Source organism: Stomoxys calcitrans, chromosome 5, assembly GCF_963082655.1.
Source record: "Stomoxys calcitrans chromosome 5, idStoCalc2.1, whole genome shotgun sequence".
NCBI classification, from domain to species: Eukaryota; Metazoa; Arthropoda; class Insecta; order Diptera; family Muscidae; genus Stomoxys; species Stomoxys calcitrans.
In genome coordinates this window covers 88,068,083-88,086,993 of record NC_081556.1, presented here as the reverse complement: position 1 = coordinate 88,086,993, position 18,911 = coordinate 88,068,083, and the positions used below count along the sequence as shown (strand labels likewise).

General features: G+C 42.4%; 1 protein-coding gene across 1 annotated transcript; it reads right to left on the bottom strand.

Moving 5' to 3' along the window:
- Positions 1-828: 828 nt before the first annotated feature.
- LOC106088754 (tetratricopeptide repeat protein 37) lies at positions 829-14,391 on the bottom strand. The gene is made up of 14 exons (XM_013254423.2): positions 14,256-14,391; positions 13,982-14,196; positions 10,038-10,236; positions 9,376-9,971; positions 9,236-9,313; positions 8,857-9,172; positions 8,669-8,785; positions 3,059-3,426; positions 2,805-2,987; positions 2,540-2,745; positions 1,641-2,469; positions 1,398-1,572; positions 1,144-1,331; positions 829-1,059 (listed from the first exon to the last, which is right to left on the bottom strand). The coding sequence occupies exons 1-14, from the start codon at positions 14,343-14,345 to the stop codon at positions 906-908; spliced, it is 3,714 nt and encodes a 1,237-aa protein (XP_013109877.2). The 5' UTR covers positions 14,346-14,391; the 3' UTR covers positions 829-905.
- Between the last annotated feature and the right edge of the window lie 4,520 nt (positions 14,392-18,911).

Below are 18,911 nucleotides of genomic sequence, written 5' to 3'. Positions count from 1 at the left end.
TGCTGCGAGCTGCAGGGCGCGTCCACATTTTGGAATGCGGATAAGCTATACGGATGGTATCGAGCGGAGAGTCTCAGTGAGAGGCCGGGCGGCACCAGCTTTTTCACAAATACTGAGTGCCTATGATGCTCCATATGACAAGGCGGATTTTTGGCCCCTTTGAAAAATCAATGGCCAACCTGTTCCCGCGGCGATCGTTCCTTTGGACCGGAACGAGCTTGCTCACCTACAGGAGCTTGACGAGGATCGCCACCTTCACATGAAAATATGGTTACAACAATAACAATGGACCGGAACCAGCTTGCTCACCTATGAAGCTTGACGTCACCCCCACATACCAATGTGGTAACGACAACAACAACATATTATTTAAAGACTACGGCTATGTTGGGTTCAAATGAAAGGTATTTGTACTTAGGCACGAATCTGATATCAACTTAGCTCTCAAACAGTAGAATAATAATAAAATAATATAAAAATATATTCAAATATATTGTCCCTATATTGTAAAGGAGCAGGCCACCGTATCGCAGATGTTAGCATGTCTGCCTATAGAAAAAATTGTCAGCGGTGGTTATCTCCTCCTAATGCTGGCGACATTTGTGAGGTACTGTACCACTTGGTATGGCAGACATGTTCCCAAAGAGGTGTCGCACTGCGGCACGCCATTCGGTCTCGGCTATAAAAAGGAGGTCCCTTATTGATTTGTGAAAAGTTTACCCCTGTTCCGTTCCGGAGCGTGTCAGCTCGTTTTTGGTAAAAAAATCGCTTTTGGCAAAACCGCCCATGAAAACCCTTTAGAATGTGGTGAAAATAGAACTCGACTGATTTGTCATGGTATAAAAGAATATAATTTTTATCACTATTTCTCTCTCAACACAATAACTTGAGTCTTATATCAAATTTCAATGGACTGCCAATAAAGCATTCCAAGCATTTACATTTCTTGGATGCAGTAGAATGGCTCTCTGTATCAATTTCAATGAGCGATTTTTATCAACAGGCTCTAGAGCCTTGCTGGCAACCAATAAAGTTTGAGAATCTTCCATAGCATTGCTCCTGAAAAGAGAATAAAACAGATATAGAAACAAATCACAAGGGCTCCTCTTAGGTTAGAGTTCGTGCTAAAAAAACTGAGCATACTTTTTTGTTTTGCTAGCATGCACCAGTGTTATGGCACTCAATGCTATTTGACTGGTTGCATTTTCGTATTGACGTTTGCCACCATAGTTATCCAGAAGGAAATTGGCCAATACCTTACGCAGTTGGGAGCAATTGGGGAAAATGTGCACCCTAGTCATCAAATAGGACAAGGCCTTGCGTGGTTGTTTCTGCAAATATGAAATGAAGGATGGATAATTAGAATTTGCATTTGCAATATTTTGCAGAGTACTCACATTCACCAAATAGTATTGGGCTGTTAAGAAGGCTATATCGGCAACATGCTCTTCCGAGTTTTCCCGTTTCTTCAACTCGGTCAATATGGTTTCGGATAACTGATTGTCTTGATGTAAAATGCCCAAGGCACAGGCGGAAAATAAGGCCTGTATAGGAGAATCCTTCAAAAGAATGCTACAAGAAAACCAGACCATTTTTCCGTTTGCAATTCTAAGGCAAATAATGCTGTACCATAAACTCACCATTGATACAATATTGTCTTGGTATCAGCTTCGCCCTGAAAGGCATAGACCATTGAGGCCATTGCCACCAAAATTCTTGAAGCTTTGTCATCTTCAATGCCAGCAACGGTTTTCAGCACTGACTTATAGACCGAATATGATTCTTGATGCTGACCTGCTTTATAATATGCCAAGGCCAAGCCGATCATTGGCTTAAACGAAGCATGGGCAATTTTGTTGAAAGCTATTATGGCCTCGTTTGGTTCGTTCAATCGCAAATGACTATAGCCCAAATTGGTATACATCAAATCGCGCTCCGCACCACTGGATCTTTCAGCTGCTTTGGCGTAGGCTTTGGTTGCCAGCCTATAGAGCCTATGTCGATCACACAGAAAGCCCAGAAATGACCAAGCACTTGTGGATGCTTCGTTTTCCTCGTTGATGGTATACCAGTTTATGGCATCAAATGCCACAACATCAGCGTACATGGAGTCCACGGCATGTTTATAATGGGGCAGCATACATTTCTCCTTGTCCGATAGAATATGGCACACCCAATGCGCATAGCCCAAAGACGATTCCGGATGATACTCAAACTGTTGACAATGACGGAACAGATCGACAGCTTCCTCCTCTTCGTTGATGCATTCAGCAATCATAGCTTGACCAATCCAGGCATTGCCATAAACAGGCGACGATTGTTGAGCTCTTTGGAAAGCTTGATTTGCCATTTTGATTTCATTCAATTTCAAATACAACACTCCCAAATTGGTCCATGTGGTATAGGATTTGCGTTCTAAATTCAGAGCTTGGACAAAGCAATGCTGGGCCATAGGTAAATTGTTGACAACTGAAAAAAAAAATGAATCATGGAAAACACAACATCCTTTTTCCAAACTATCCTCTACCCATTAACCTACGTAAATGCAAATTTATGACCCCCAAAAGATTCCAATTGTGCCATCTATTTGGGTCTTCCTTAATAGCCATTTGACAAGCTTTGGTGGCCATTTCCAAATGGGACTGTCCGTCTTCCGTCAAGATATTTGCACTGTAGTAAGAGCACAAGGCTAGCTCATACCAGAGATAAGTGTTTTGTTTCAACTTCAAGGCACAAGTGTAGAATCTGAAAGAAGAACACAACATTTAAAGAGCAGAATTGGCCACATGACATTGACACTTTACCTCAAAGCTAAGTTCAGCAAATCTTTGCGTGTTAGGAATGCAATGTCCGAATCTCGCTTGGCCAATTTTCCGCTAACATCCAGATTGGCCAAAGACTCTGGCATTCGGGCGGTAGAAACAAAAACTTTCGCTGTCAGGCGCCATAACCAAACCATGTTTAAGTTTTCAGGATTCAAGAAACATCTGCATGATGGAAACCAATGCCCCAAATGATACCATTTCTATGAGATATTTATGGTTAAGCGTTTTCTTACCTCTGTAGCATATTAACGGCCATTTGTAGATGATCCTTAGCACGGCCATAACGATGTTCCGAATTAAGAAAATTTGCCAAACCTATATGAGCTTCTGCCTTTCCCTTCAGGGCAGGCAAATAATCGGTGTGTTCCTTGAGCAGATTCTCAAAATCCTCTATAGCATCCGAATACATTCGTATGGTGGTTTTCATTATGGCCATCTGCAGTTTGGCATAGATGTTGGTAGGCTCCATTTCCAAAACTTTTTGAAATACTCTTATGGCCGAATTGTAAGAACCTCTAACGGCGTACGCATCTCCCAAAGACTCCCAATAAATCATGCAAGATACGTCGTGTTTAATGGCATTACGGAAGCATTGTATGGCCTGGAATAAGATATGAAAAAAATGTTTGGCACTCGGGGGTAAAACTAGCCATGCTCATTAACAATCTAAAGCTATTCACTTGAAATATTGCACGCGTTCTTCCTTTGTATGTAGGTCGTATGGTACGATTAATTGGACAAATATCGGCTTCTCCTTGGATAACCCAGGGGCGGTAATTATTCAGCATGAGTCTCAAACCTGACCAAGATTGTCCTTCTGAGCCGATAAAGTGGCTTTACTCCGCTGAGATCACTGGTGGGTAGTAGTTCAGGACCTGTTTACAAAATTTGGCTTGGAGCCTACGAATATTCTATTGAGGAACAGGGGGCAAACTTCACACATAGTTCAAACGGCGTGTCGCAGGGCGACACATTTGGTACATGACATAGTACCTCACAAACGTTGCCGGCATTAGGGGGGATAACCGCCGCTGAAAATTTTGCTGATATTTTTGCCAGGTTATTCAGCATTATAGGCGGTCCTGCTAACCTCTGCGCTACGTTGGCTTCCGGGTTCACTTTCCCTTATCCTTCAGAAACTTTTTGCAAAACTATTTTACTACGGTGATAAAATTTTTATACCCACCGCCATAGGATGGGTGTTAGTTATTCCGTTTAAAACACCTCGAAATATTTATCAGCAACGCCGTAAAGTCAGTTCGTCCGCCCGTCTGTCGAAATCACAATTAAAGCTAGCCACTTGGAAATTTGCACAGATACTTCTTATTAATGTATGTTGTTGTTATTGTAGCCACATTTTCATGTGGAGGTGGCGATACTCGTCAAGCTCCTGTAGGTGAGCAAGCTCGTTTCGGTCCAAAGGACCGATCACCGTGGGAACAGAGTGACCATTGGTTATTTAAAAGGCGCCATTAACTCGTCTTGTCATATCGAGCTTCATAGCTCCTCAGTATTTGTGCAAGAGCCGGTGCCGCCCGACCTCTCACTGAGACTCTCCGCTCGATACCGCTGATTGTTCGCGACTGCCGTTGCAGCTGCCCCATGTCGAGCATCCCACTATACGCAACCAGTGGACGCGCCCGGTAGCTCGCAACTAAACTTCTCGTGACAACAATGAACACCACACAGATCGGACTTCAATTTTCCAGCCTGTGTGATGCTCACAGCTATCCCATGCCGGGACTAATGTATGTCATTGGGGATTGCAAATGGGACATTTCGGTTCAGATCAAAGTGGTCCTTTGACTTGTTTGGCCCCTACAAACCGCAATTGACATCCGCTTGGGCTGAAATTTTGCCTTGAGTGTTCTGTTATGACTTGCAACAACCGACCCAAGTACGATTCAAATCCGTCTATAACCTGACATAGTTCCAAATAAACCGATTTCGCGATCGCAAAGCTGCAATTTTACGTTTATAACCTGATATAGCACCCATATAAACCGCCTGGAAGCCGTAATTTTTGTCCGATTTGGCTAAATTTTGCACATAGTGTTCTCTTACGCCTTCTAACAAGTGTGCCAAGTACGGTCTAAATCTCGATTATCCTTGTTATACCCTCCACCCTAAGATGGGGGGTATACTAATTTCGTCATTCTGTTTGTAACTACTCGAAATATTCGTCTGAGACCCCATAAAGTATATATATGCTTGATCGTCGCGACATTTTATGTCGATCTAGCCATGTCCGTCCGTCTGTCCGTTCGTCCGTCCGTCCGTCTGTCTGTCGAAAGCTCGCTAACTTCCGAAGGAGTAAAGCTAGCCGCTTGAAATTTTGCACAAATACTTCTTATTAGTGTACGTCGGTTGGTAATTGTAAATGGGCCATATCGGTCCATAACCTGATATAGCTGCCAAATAAACCGATCTGGGGTCTTGGCATCTTGAGCCTCTAGAGTGCACAATTCTTATCCGATTGGAATGAAATTTTGCACGACGTGTTTCGTTATGATATCCAATAACTGTGTCAAGTATGGTTCAAATCGGTCCATAACCTGATATAGCTGTCATATAAACCGATCTTGGGTCTTGACTTCTTATGCCTCTAGAGGGCGCAATTCTTATCCGATTTGAATGAATTTTTGCACGAAGTGTTTTGTTATGATATCCAACAATTGTGCCAAGTGTGGTTCAAATCGGTTCATAACCTGATATAGCTGTCATATAAACAGATCTGGGGACTTGACTTCTTGAGCTTCTAGATTGCGCAATTCCTAACCGATTTGGCTGAAATTTCTCATGAAGTATTTTATTCTTACTTTCAACAATTGTGTCAAATAAGCTTCAAATCGGTTCATAACCTGATATAGCTGCCATATAAACCAATCTGGGATCTTGACTTCTTGAGCCTCTAGAGGTCGTAATTATTATCCGATTTGCCTGAAATTTTGTGCTACGGCTCCTCTCATGACCGTCAACATACGCGTTTATTATGATCTGAATCGGTCTATAGCCCGATACAGCTCCCATATAAATCGATCTCTCTGTTTTACTTCTTGAGCCCCCAAAGGGCGAAATTCTTATTCGAATTGGCTGACTTTTTACGCAGGTCTCCAACATGTAATTTAATTGTGGTCCAAACCGGAGCAAATCTTTTCTTATATCCTTTTTTGCCTAAGAAGAGATGCCGGGAAAAGAACTCGACAAATGCGATTCATGGTGGAGGGTATGTAAGATTCGGCCCGGCCAAACAGCACGCTTTTACTTGTTGGACTCTAAAAGCTTTAGTTATTCATTTTGTCATCCCGTTATCATCCCATTTCCGACCCTACAAACTATATATATATATCGGATCATCCTAAAATTCTAAAACGATTTAACGATATCCGCGTGTCTGTCCAACAGATGTAATCACGCTACAGTCTTCAAAATTTGAGATATTGAGTTTAAATTTAGCACAGGCTCGTATTTCTGCTATACGAAGTTTAAGTTCTTAAACGGGTCACATCAGACCATATTTGGATATAGCTGCCATGTAGACCGATTTGGCGATTTAGGGTCTTAAGTCTATAATGGGCGCATTTATTACACGATTTCGCTGAAACTCAGAACAGCGAGTTTTATTAGACCCGTCTATATCCAAACTAAATATGGTCCAGATCGGAACATATTTGAATATAGATGGCATATAGACCGATCTGCCGATTTTGGGTCTTAGGCCTATAACAGGCGCATTTATTCGCTGAAATTTTGCAAAGTGAGTTTTTTTATGCCCGCCAATAACCGAACTAAAAATGATCCAGATCGGAAATTTGAAACAGTGAGTCATGTATTGTGTGAAAAAATTGTAAAAATTTCTCCCCCAAAAAGGTGTCGCACTGCGGCACACCGTTGGGACTCGGTTATAAAAAGCAGGTCCCATATCATTGAGTTTAAACTTGAATTAGACAGCACTCTTATTAGTATCAATACTAACATGAGGGACCAAGCCTTGGCGGAGTTCTTGAATACTAATGACCTAATAACACTCCCCCTTACCCTAATTTTTAGAAACGCTAGATCCCGGAGTGGGCTGGTGCGATTTAAGCGACATTATGTGTGTGCTCTCTTAAAATAACGTAAAAACAAAAATTTGGTGTCCAAATTTCGGATGGGGTACCTAGGGGGGGCCGCCCCACTCCCAAACCCTACTAAATATATATATTGACCTATCACGACAATATGGGACTCAAATGAAAGGTATTTAAGAGTAGAAAACGTATCTGATATCCAATTGCCGGACCAACTGTTAAGGGGACTACCCCATCCCCCAAAACAGTCCTAAATCGGACATATTTACCGACAATGGCAATATGAGACTCAAATGAATAGTATTTGCGAGTAGATTACGAATTTAATAACCAAATGTGGGACCAAGTTTCTTGGGGTCCACCCCTTCCTCAAAACACTCCCAAAAGGGAACAAATTTACGACCATAGCAATATGGGGCTCAAATGAAAAGTCTTTGGGAGCACGAATCTGATATCAATGTTCCGGAAAAAGTATTTATGGGCCACCCCATAAAACCACCCAAATAGGACTACCGCAAATGAAATAAGAGTAGAAAACGTATCTGATATCCAATTGTCGGACCAACTGTTAAGGGGACTACCCCATCCTCCAAAACACTTTGCGAGTAGATTACGAATTTAATAACCAAATGTGGGACCAAGTTTCTTGGGTTCCACCCCTTCCTCAAAACACTCCCCAAAGGGAACAAATTTACGACCATCGCAATATGGGACTCAAATATGAGGTGTTTTAGAGTAGAACAAGAATCTGATACATATTTTCAGGGACAAGTCACTGAGTAGCCGCCCCATCCCTCAAAACAGCCCCCAAAACGGTAATATTTGACGACTATGGAGCTCGAATGAAGGGAAAATGGGATTAGACTACGAATGTGATATCAACATTCGAGACCAACTGTCTAACCGACGTCCTACCCGCAAATAGGAGGTGTTTGCTCTCGATATTGATAGTTTTTAGGGCCCATACTCCAAACCAGACATATTTGCTGACTTTTGCAATAAGGGGTTTAAATACAAGGTATTTGAGATTAGCAAACGTATTTGATATTCAATTTTGAGGCCAATGGCAATATGGGGTTCAAATAAATGATATTTGACAATGATATTTTCAGGGCTAAGTGTTTGGACGACTACCTCATTCCACAAAACACCCCTAAACCGGACATATTTACCGACCATGTCAATGTGGGTATTGGGGAATAAAGCACGAAATTGATACCCTCTTTCGGGGCCAATTTTCTAGGTGGCCAAAAACACCCCACAAACGAAATACGAATTTACCGATCATGGTAATATGTGGCTCAAATGAAAGGTATTTTAGATTTAAAAACTAATTTAATAAACAATTTGGGGCCAAGCGTTTGGGGAACGCCTCATCCCATAAACACCCCTTAGACCAATGGCAATATGGGATTTAAAAACATGGTTTTTGAAGGTAAAGCAAGATGCTGATCCTGCAATGGAATCTCAACAGGTAGAGTACGCTGCTAATATTTTTTCAGGGCCAAGTGTCTGGGGGACCACCTCACCCCAGAAATTTGGCTTAAATAATGCCGTTGAACCCCGTTTACACTGCTCATTAAATCCGGATTTAAGGCTTTCGTCAGTGAAGGGAAAACAGATGATCGAGCCATTGAATTCGGATTTAAAGAGCAGAGTAATCAAGGTTATATATGTATTTATAATAGATAAATTATTATAATTTTTTTTTTTAATTTAGATAATCAAAAGTTTGAAGTGCAACTTCTTACAAACAATGAACTGCTTACTTACCTCATCGCAGTTATTCACATTCAAATAATGTAAGCCAAGTTTATAGTGAATGTGTTTGAACTTCTTGGGAGTTTTTAGCCGCTTCAGAGTATTCAGAAGTAAGGCAACATTCAAATCCTGATAAAAGAAAAAGTAAATAAATTCCCCTGTTAATAGCTGATCTTAATTCGCCCGCTTAATGTACAAACCTCTTCGCCAAATTGCTGATAAATGGCCGAAAGACTTTCCACAGCATCCTCATTTAGGGGATTTAAGGTTACACATTTCTCAAAGCATTTACGAGAACGTACCAAATCGTTCGAGGCAAAATATATTTTTCCCAAATGATAAAAACATTCGGAGCTATATGGACGTAAGCGAGTTGCTTTCAGAACACACATCAACGCACTACTGTAGTCCTGCAACTGATAATAATAGTTGCCTCTTAGAACGAGGGCTGGAAATGTTTCTAAATCTTCCCAAGTTGAGCCCAGAAATTGAATAGCCTCATCGGGGGAATCATAGCTGGGAGAGGTTTAGAAAGTCTTTGAGCCTATTACAAAAAAAATATTGCAGATCTAAACTTACTATAGGAACTCCGCTTTACACAGGTCGCTCATTTGTAGACGATTAAGATTGCGTGCGTCCCCCAACTTAAAGTAGCACCTAAGATAAGAGTAGAGGAATTACACGGAATTTGTGTACTTATAGAAAACAAACAAACCCACCTCGCTAAACCTCTTACAACATCTTCCGATTTCTCTTGGGCCTTCAGAATCTCCACAGCTGCGCTTAGTTTTTCCTGATCTTCGCCATAAGACACACAAATTGCATAGTCAACACTAGTTGTATCGCTCAACTGTTGCCACAGTGCATCTGCCAAGCCATAGGCTTCTAATTGCATTTCTGTGCAAGCCAATAGGCGCATAGCCACAGAGTAGTTTGGTTGTATCACAAGCACTTTATACAAACAATCTCGGGCAGCTACATATTGTTCGGCTCTATATTTGTCTATGGCCTGTATGAGTAGGGCCAAACCTGATTGTGGATTTAATACTGAAAGTTTTGAAGCATAAACCTCAATGGGTTGTGCGAGATTCTCCAATAAAGAGCTATTTCCAGTGTCATAGTTTTCACAATAAATTTTGCATATCCATTCGTAGGCATAAATATCATCGGGATAAAATTCAACCAGTTTACATGCATTGGCCAGGCATATATCCAATTGCTGTTGTTTGTAGAGTAGCTTGAGATAACGTTTGTGGGCAGGCAAATGATCGCCTAAAGTGTTATCGCTTATAATTTCCTCCAAACATGATTTATACTAGGGCGGGGAAGTCAAACAAAGGGGAGTAAAGGATGTGACATCACCGGTTTCCGTTTAACTTACCACACTTTCATCCTCTGCCTCGATGGAAAAATCATATCGCATTACCACTCTACCATAATACTTGAGTAGAATAGCCTTATGCGACTCCAAATCCGGGTTCGCAATAAGACGTTTGAAAATCTCCAAGCATTCGGGAGCAATTTTGGCATATGATGTGGAGACATTGTATAATTTTTCGAAATAATCCAAATGCTTTTCTCTGAAACAAAACAATGTGTCACAGAAGAGGAAAAAGTAATGTGACCAAGCTATCAACAAAATTCCTTATAGATCTATGTATTGATGGGAAAACAAGTAAAAGCGTGCTAAGTTCGGCTGGGCCGAATCTTATATGCCCTCCACCATTTGTTGAGTTCTTTTCCAGGTATCTCTTTTTAGGCAAACAAAAGATAAAAGAAAAGCTTTGCTATGCTATTGGAGCTATATCAAGTTATGATACGATAGAATTGAATGTAAGAGACCATAGAAGAAGTCATTTTGTAAAATTTCAACCAAATCGAATAGGAATTTGCGCCCTTTAGGGGCTCAAGAAGTAAAATAGGGAGATTGGTTTATATCAGGCTGTAACCGATGCAGACCATATTTGACACGTATGTTGAAGGTCATGGGAGAAGCCGTTTCAGCCAAATCGGAACCAGATCAGTTTATAAGGCAGCTCTAAAAGGAAGTCGTAACAAAACACGTAATGCAAAATTTCAGCCAAATCGGATAAAAGTTGCGCCCTCTAGAGGCAGTTTATATGACAGCTATACCATAACAGCTGAACCATATTTGCCAGTTGTTGAAAGTCATAACAAAACACGTCCTGCAAAATTTCAGCCAAATCGGATAAGAATTGCGCCCTCTAGTGGCCAAATCGGATAGGAATTACGCTCTCTAGTGGCTCAAGAAGTCAAGATTCAAGATGGGTCTATATGGCAGCTCTATCAGGTTATGGAACGATTTCAATCATACTTAGCACAGTTGTTGGAAGTCGTAACAAAACACCTCATGCAAAATTTCAACCAAATTGGATAAGAATTGCGCCCTCTAGAGGCTCCAGAAGTCAAGACCCCAGATCGGTTTATATGATAGCTATACCAAGTTATTGATCGATTTCAAACAAAAATAGCATAGTTATTTAATGTTATACTTAAACGATATGTGCAAAATTTCAGCTTAATCGGATAAAAATTGCGCGCTCTAGAAGCTCAAGAAGTCAACACCCAAGATCGGTTTAAATGGCAGCTACATTAAAACATGGACCGATATGGCCCATTTACAATCCCAACCGACCTAACATACTCCGTCGAAAGTTAGCGTGATTTCGACAGACAGACGGACGGACATGGCTAAGACGTGGGTCTTAGACGAATATTTCAGGGAGTTATAAAAAGAATGGCGAAATTAGTATACCCCCATTCTATAGTGGTGGGTATAACAAAATTAGTTTATAGGCGAAAAAAAATATAAAAACCTAGTTGAGAAAAGAATTGGAGCTAGGGTCAGAAGTTTCATATCATTAGAAAGTTTTTTAAGGCATATTGCTGAACCACTGTTCGTGGTTGTGGGCTGTGAAATCTTTTAAACCCTATAAGTCGATGGTGCCGGATGGCATAATGCCTGATATGTCATTGTTGTAGCAGTGTGTTGTACACTGAGGCGGATTCCATCGGGTCAATCCGGTATATATAACCGGCTGCCATGGCTGATATGTTGCAAAGGCCAGTATCGTGGGCCCGCCGATTCCTTGAGATTATTTTTTTTAAGGATCATTTTGCTAGTCTATGTGCGAGGCGGGGGGTAAGATTGTGTTTATCCTGAAGCGGAGAAACCGGTCCACTCTCTGCCCAAGTACTACAGACGAATCACTCTAATCCTACGTCTTAAAAACCCTGAAAAGACTACCAATTATAGATATAGAGAGAGAAACCTTCAAGATCCTTCAAAGGTATTTCGCTATCAGCATACTTACACAAAGGGTCAGTCGGAAGACAGTGCAGAGATGTTGCTTATATGGAATCAGTTAGACCTCCCCTTTCCAAACTTATTGTTCGAATGGCCGCTTTCTACGACAACCTCACGAATGAGTCCTGGACAGATGCTGTGAGTTGCAGATTGCCTAAGGACCCTCGGCGGAGTATCTCGCAAAACCGGATATCGCTTATCCTGCTGCTGAGGAAGCATTACTTGGGGCTGCCGATAGGAGTCCTTGCTGGTCATTGTAACGTTACCTCACGATGGACTCCTAAAGGGTATATGATAAGGTGGAGTTGAAGATCGTCGAGCACCTTTTGTATCACTGCCCCGGAATTGCACATATTCCTCTTGTCGTCTTAGAGTTTCAGCTGGCTGGCTGGACCATAGAATCAACGATTCGCCTTGTGACTTTTTATCCCCGACTTCTTTCTCCTTTACTACTAAATTTCCCATGTACAATCAATCCATTAGGGAACGGGGAATACTTCTCTCAATGAGTGCAGTTCGATTAAATTTTAAGCTCAATGATAAGGGATCCACTTTTTTATGCCGAGTCCGAACGCCATAGCGGCACTACTTGGTAAAGAAGTTTAAACATGGCAGGATACCTCACAAATATAGACAGCATTAGTAAAGGGATAACCACCACTGAAACCTTTCTGATATTCACGACGGGGTCTGAATCCAGTCCTTCGGCGTCACAGGTGGACATGTTAACCTCTGCGCAGCGTTGGCCACTTCTTCTATTGTTTTTGTCGCTTCTGCTTTGCTTTCACCTTCTTGGTGTGTATCTCAATCTGCTTTTCTCCGTCTTCTTTATTTTCAGACCTCTGCGTTTGCAGCGGAAACTTTAGGTTTATTACATAAACCAGTTATGTTGGGGTCAAGTCTGGATTTGCACTATATTTGACATTAAGTCGATCTAGCCATGTCCGTCCGTCTGTCTGTCGAAAGCATGCTAAGGAGTAAAGCTAGGCACTAGAAATTTTGCACAAATTCTTCTTATTAGTGTAGGTCGGTTGGGGTGGCAAATGGGCCAAATATAGCTGCCATATAAACCGATCATGCGTCTTGACTTTTTGAGCTTCTAGAGGGCGCAATTCTTATCTGATTTGTATGAAATTTCGCACATATTGTTCTGGAATGACTTCAAAGAACTGCTTCAAGTGTGTTCAAAATCAGTCTATATCCTGTTATAGCTGCCATATAAACCGATCTCCCAATTAGACTTCTTGAGCTTCTAAAGGGCGCAATTGTTATCTAATTTGGTTGAAACTTTGAACATGTCGTTTTGGTATGACTTCCAACAAATGTGTCAAGTAAGGTTTAAATCTGTCTATAACCTGATATAGCCGCTATATAAAAGGGCTTAATGCTTATCCGATTCGGCTGAAATTTTACACGTGATGTTTTGGTATCTATGCGAAGTAAGGTATAAATCAGTCTATATCCTGAAATAGCTGCCATATAAACCGATCTGCCCAATTGATTTCTTAAGTCCTAGACGGCGAAGAACTGTGCCATCTTGGCTAATTTTGCATATGTCGTTTTGAAATGGCTTCCTACAACTGTGGAAGTCATTCCAAAACGATATGACTTAATTCAGTTCATAAACTGATATAGCTGCCATATAAACCGATCTCCCAATTTGACTTTCTGAGCCTCTTAGGGCTGAAATTTTCGAGGTGATATTTTTCTTTGACTTGTACAGCATGACAAGTATGGTCCATAACAGCCAATAATTTGATATAGTTCATATATATTTGAAAAATAGTTCAAAGAAATTGACAAATGCGATCCATGGTGGAGGGTATATAAGACTCGGACCGGCCGAACTTAGCACGCTTTTACTTGGTTTTTTTAATACTCGAAATCTACTCAGTGTCAAAGGTCCTTTGCCTCAGTGTTATTTTCTAGGAATCAAACACATCTATGTACCTAATTCCATCTAAATCTAAGTTTTTGCGAGTTCAGTTAACACTTACGGCACCAGCTGTATCAACTGTTCATAGATTTTTGGCAATTCCTCGGTGGGGGCACAATTCGACAAACCCTGTAGAGCAACAGTTGGCGGTTGGGGTGATGAATACTCAACAGCTTTCCGTAAATATTTGGCTGCTTCTTGTTTATTTGAATTTTGGTAAGCAGCTCCCATCAAAAGATGACCCATATAGCTTGTGGGTTCAGTCTTAAGCACTTCCTAGGGAATAACGTTTTTAAAAAAAAACAATCAACTATGACTATTTCGTTTTCTAATACTTGACACTTTTTAATGGCCTCCTCATATTTTTCTGATTTTATAGCTTCTCGTATTTCTTTTAAAAGAGTTTTCATTTCTTTAGTAGCCATAATTGTGTCGTTTCTATATCGCAAATTTAGTTATTGCGGCAGAAACGCAGAACACAGCTGTTCCGAGTTTCCAATTGGATAATTCACAATAGCACACAACAGTGATGAGCATTCAATGTTACCACGAATACGAATATGCACACAACCATAAAGGCTGGCGTCTGACTTGAGATTTCAGTCCACATATTATAAATACATTTGAGCCTCGATTATCCGATTCGCTCGGGACCGAGCTTAGCAAGGAAAATAGAAAACACGGCTAGTAGATATTTTTTTAATTTAATTATTTTTATGTTTTTTTGTTTGCTTTTTAAAACACATATACATACATAAGGTCTATTCGCGTACTTTTCCAGCAAAAAATTGCAGGAGAGTAAGAACAGGCTTTAGTCTCTTTTACTATTTATTTGAATTAAACAGCTGTTCGATGCTGCAAATTTATGCTACGAAAAAAACCTCCCGTAGAAATTTACAAGCTCTCAATTACCAAATACAATGAGCATAAGAGGTAGCAACTAGCAACTGAGTTTTCTAGATGAATTTCAACCTACCTAATGTATGATTGGATATAACTAATCTCGTTATTTTATTTGTAAAATGTTGTATTATTGAATATTAAATGCCGCCGTAGCTTCTTAGTTCATCAAGTCGGCATAGGTTCGAGCCTTGGCGAATGCAGCGGAAAAACTTTTTGAACGCTGATCACCCACCAACTTACTTACAACTAGGTACCACAACAACAACAACCAACTGATGCTGGTGCTATAAATGGGGTTTTCAGCAAAGCTTTTCTACGTAGAATGGTAGATAACGCCTCTCGCTTTATTCCAGCGGCCCAAATTCCCGCTGATACGAGCGGCATTCGTTGCTTCGAAACTAAATACGGAAATTACATGGGTTCTCAAAGACCATAAGTTGAATAAAGACACTCGTTTGAGAATATCCATTTACCCAGCATCAATATTGATTTTATAAAGTGCACAGGTCTGATTCGCATGCCATTACAGAAGTAGACACCAGTTCGAGCAATGTGAACTTAAAGGACAAGAAGAAACAACGATTTTCCCCATGTGGGGCGATATCCCCGACACTGTTAAACTATCTATCCCAATCCCTCATTGCAGCGATCCCATATTGATTGCAGAGATCCGGGAGACAAAGCTGTCCAACACCTGCAGCCTGCACCAGGCCTGTTGTCAGCAAACGTAAGGATCGCTCAAGAAATGGAGGTGGAGGATTGGCCTTCGTGTTATACCATTCCGTGCAATATACACCCATCTCGCCTGCGCCTGGCGCTAGTGACCCCTACATGGAGTGTATGGGGATAGCAGTCAGGTCCGGTATTGCCGGATAGAGCTATACAACGTGTACATACCGCCGGTTGGTAGCTGTGTCCCAATTATGGCCAAGCTTACAACCCAAACATAAGTGGGTTAGTATTTGCCCATAATCGTCTGGTTCTAGGGTACACTTTAATGCGCATCATATTTCATGGCATTCCCCTCTAGGCATGGCATGGCTTTGGCAGAGTAGATTGACGGCTCCACGTTTTGCACGGTAAATGAGGATGCCCCCACTAGGCTTACGAAGAGGTATAGCAGCTCATTAGACATTTCCATTGCATCCCCCGATCTCCTGAGTGACGTATCCTGGCAAGCCGTCGTCTCTTGGGGGTCAGACCACCTCCCCATAATTCTCACCATCGACCGACCACCCGACTTCATATCTCTGAGCGCCGGACGGTTATCAATCAGAAGAAAGCCGATTGGACTGTCTTCAGAGAGTACACCAATCGCTGTTTCAGGGAACTATCACCCCCCTCGGATGTACCAGTTGCCGAGAGGAAATTCCGAGACATCATCAAAGCAGCAGCCGCTCGCTTTATACCAGCCGGTCGAATACCCCAAGTGCGACGCAGACAGTGGTACTCACAGACGAGCGTGATAGGATTCGTTGTTCGGACCCCACTAACACCAGAATCAGTGAGCTGAATTTAGGCAAGCTGAGGTCTACTGTTAAGTCACTCTCAAACCCTGATAGACGGGGTGACAGAACCTCAGACACTTGTGGCGAAGTAACCGTGACTGATCCGCCAGGTTGCTCAACCGTCAGTTTATTGTAGATCCCGGGAGTGACAGGGCAAGGAGGAGAGCCATTCGCCGTATCCGTGGTCTCCGAGTCGATGGGCAGCCATCACAATTTACTCTGGGCGAAGTTACAAATGTCATGGCGCCAAATCATCCAAGGCGTTGGACCCCGACGGAAACTCTACATTGATGTTGAAGAATCTGGATTCACCTGGAGTTGAGTACCTTACTACTGTCCTCAAACTGTCTTTGAACACTCTTATAGTTCGCAATGTCTGGAAAATGGGCAGAGTGATCCCGCTACTGAAGCCTGTAAAGGACCCGAGTTTGGGGGAGTTGTACAGACCGATCTCCCTTCTCTCACCAGTATCAAAGACGCTTGATGCATTACTCCTTCCGAGCCTCGTAGGAGAATTTCCATTTGCCGAGCATCAACATGGATTTCGAAGACTGCATAGCAAAATAATAGCTTTGCATGCCATCACCGCACACATTTGCCGTGGTTTCAATCAGCCTAGGCCATGTGATGGGACGGTCCTCGTGGCACTGGACCTATCGAAGGCATTTGACACGGTCAGCCATGCCAAAATATTTGAGGACATCGCTAACACGTCCCTCCAGCCAGGCCTGAAACACTGGGTCGCGAATTATCTGTGTGGCCGCCAGTCATTTGTGGAATTTAGGGATAAGAAGTGGAAGCACCGCAGAGTGAAACAGAGAGTTCCCCAAGGTGGGGTGATATCTCCGGGACTGTTTAACCTCTACCTATTCTCCATTCCACCCCCTCCAGATGGCATAGAGATCGTATCATATGCGGACGATTGTACGATCATGGCCACCCATTGATGTCATCTGCGATAGGTTGAACGTCTACCTTAAGGAACTAGATTTCCACCGCCCAGAAGCCTTAGGGTAGATCTACAGGATCTAGAGCGTGAGGTTCAACGCTACAAGAGAGAACCTCTAGATCAAGCGGCATATCAAGCGGGTCTGAACAACATTCATGCAGACACGGTAGCAGACGCGGTAATTGGCTACCGGGTGAATGTAGTCCTTGGAGAACGACCGCCACCCATTGCACCCGAAGAAATTGACCTCCCCCGGCAAATCAGAGTGGTTCTGGCTCAATTACGTTCCGGCAGATGCAGCCGCCTCAATTCCCACAGAGCTAGGATTGATGTCGACGTGCAAGATGTATGTCCCGATTGTAACCAGGGACCGCACGATACACGTCACCTGTTTAACTGCCCGGCCAGACCCACTCGATTCAGACCCAGATCCCTGTGGACGCACCCCATCTTAGTCGCAGAGTTCCTGGGTCTTGACACTCAACAGAATCAAGCAGACGAAAGATAGAACACAATAAACTGCTACAACAACAACAACCTATTAGTGCATCTGTGTTAGGTTAGACATCTATCTCAACGAGCTTGCCTCTTATTTCACTGCAATAAATCTTCAGCCACATTGTTCACTACCAATACACGTGAACTGAATGATGCGCTAAATGTGAAAGTCGATGGCCGCTCTTGCATATTCTCGCCACACGCCACAGCAATTTGGAATAGAAGCAAGTTCCTCGAGTCACTAGCCGGCAGCACTTGGGATGCTGATAGAGAAACCTACAAGGCAATAGTTGGTTATGCAGCGCCAGTAGGGTCACGTCAGCTATGTGACACGCAGTGGAATAATTGTGTCTCAGTTCATATAATTACATGCTGTCCAAGCAATACCTTCTGGGCTGTTATCGCAGGGACCATCGAAATCACCATCTTTTGTATAGGTATCCACCACCCAGAAGCCTTAAGATAGATCTACATGTTCTAGAGCGAGAGGTGCAGAGAGAACCTCTAGATCTAGACGGCAGCAGAATAGCTACCAGATGAATGTGGATCTTGGAGAACAAACACCTTTCTTATCATCTGCAGAAATTACCTCCCTCAGCAAACCTGGGTTCGAATCCTGGCGAGAGCATCAGAAAAATTGTTCAACGATGGTTTTTAGGTACTTTACCATGTAAAAACTTCTCCCCAAAGGGGTATCGTAGTACACGGCACGTCGTTCGCACTCGGACCATAAAAAGGAGGCCCCTTTAATTACATGCAGTCCAAGCAATACCTTCTGGGCTGTTATTGCAGGGACCATCAAAATCACCATTTTTTTTGTATAGGTATCCACCACCCAGAAGCCTTAAGGTGGATCAACATGTTCTAGAGCGAGAGGTCCAGAGAGAACCTCTAGGTCAAGCGGGTCTAAATAACATTCATGCAGACACGGCAGCAGAATAGCTACGGGGTGAATGTAGTCCTTGGAGAACGACCACCTTCCTTATCATCTGCAGAAGTTAACCTCCCTCGGCAAACCAGAGTAGTTATGGCTGAACTAGATTCCGTCAGATGCAGCCGCCTAAATTCCTATCGGGCTAGAATTGATGGTAACGTGCTGGATGTGTGTCCCATGTGTGAACTGGCACCACACG

Excerpts from the sequence above, each read along its gene's own strand:
- LOC106088754 (XM_013254423.2), bottom strand. The coding sequence starts at position 14,345 with ATGGCTACTAAAGAAATGAAAACTCTTTTAAAAGAAATACGAGAAGCT. Across the intron at positions 2,746-2,804 it reads TTGCTGAACTTAGCTTTGAG|ATTCTACACTTGTGCCTTGA; the intron begins GTAAAGTGTCAA and ends TTCTTCTTTCAG. Across the intron at positions 1,573-1,640 it reads AAGACAATATTGTATCAATG|CATTCTTTTGAAGGATTCTC; the intron begins GTGAGTTTATGG and ends GTTTTCTTGTAG.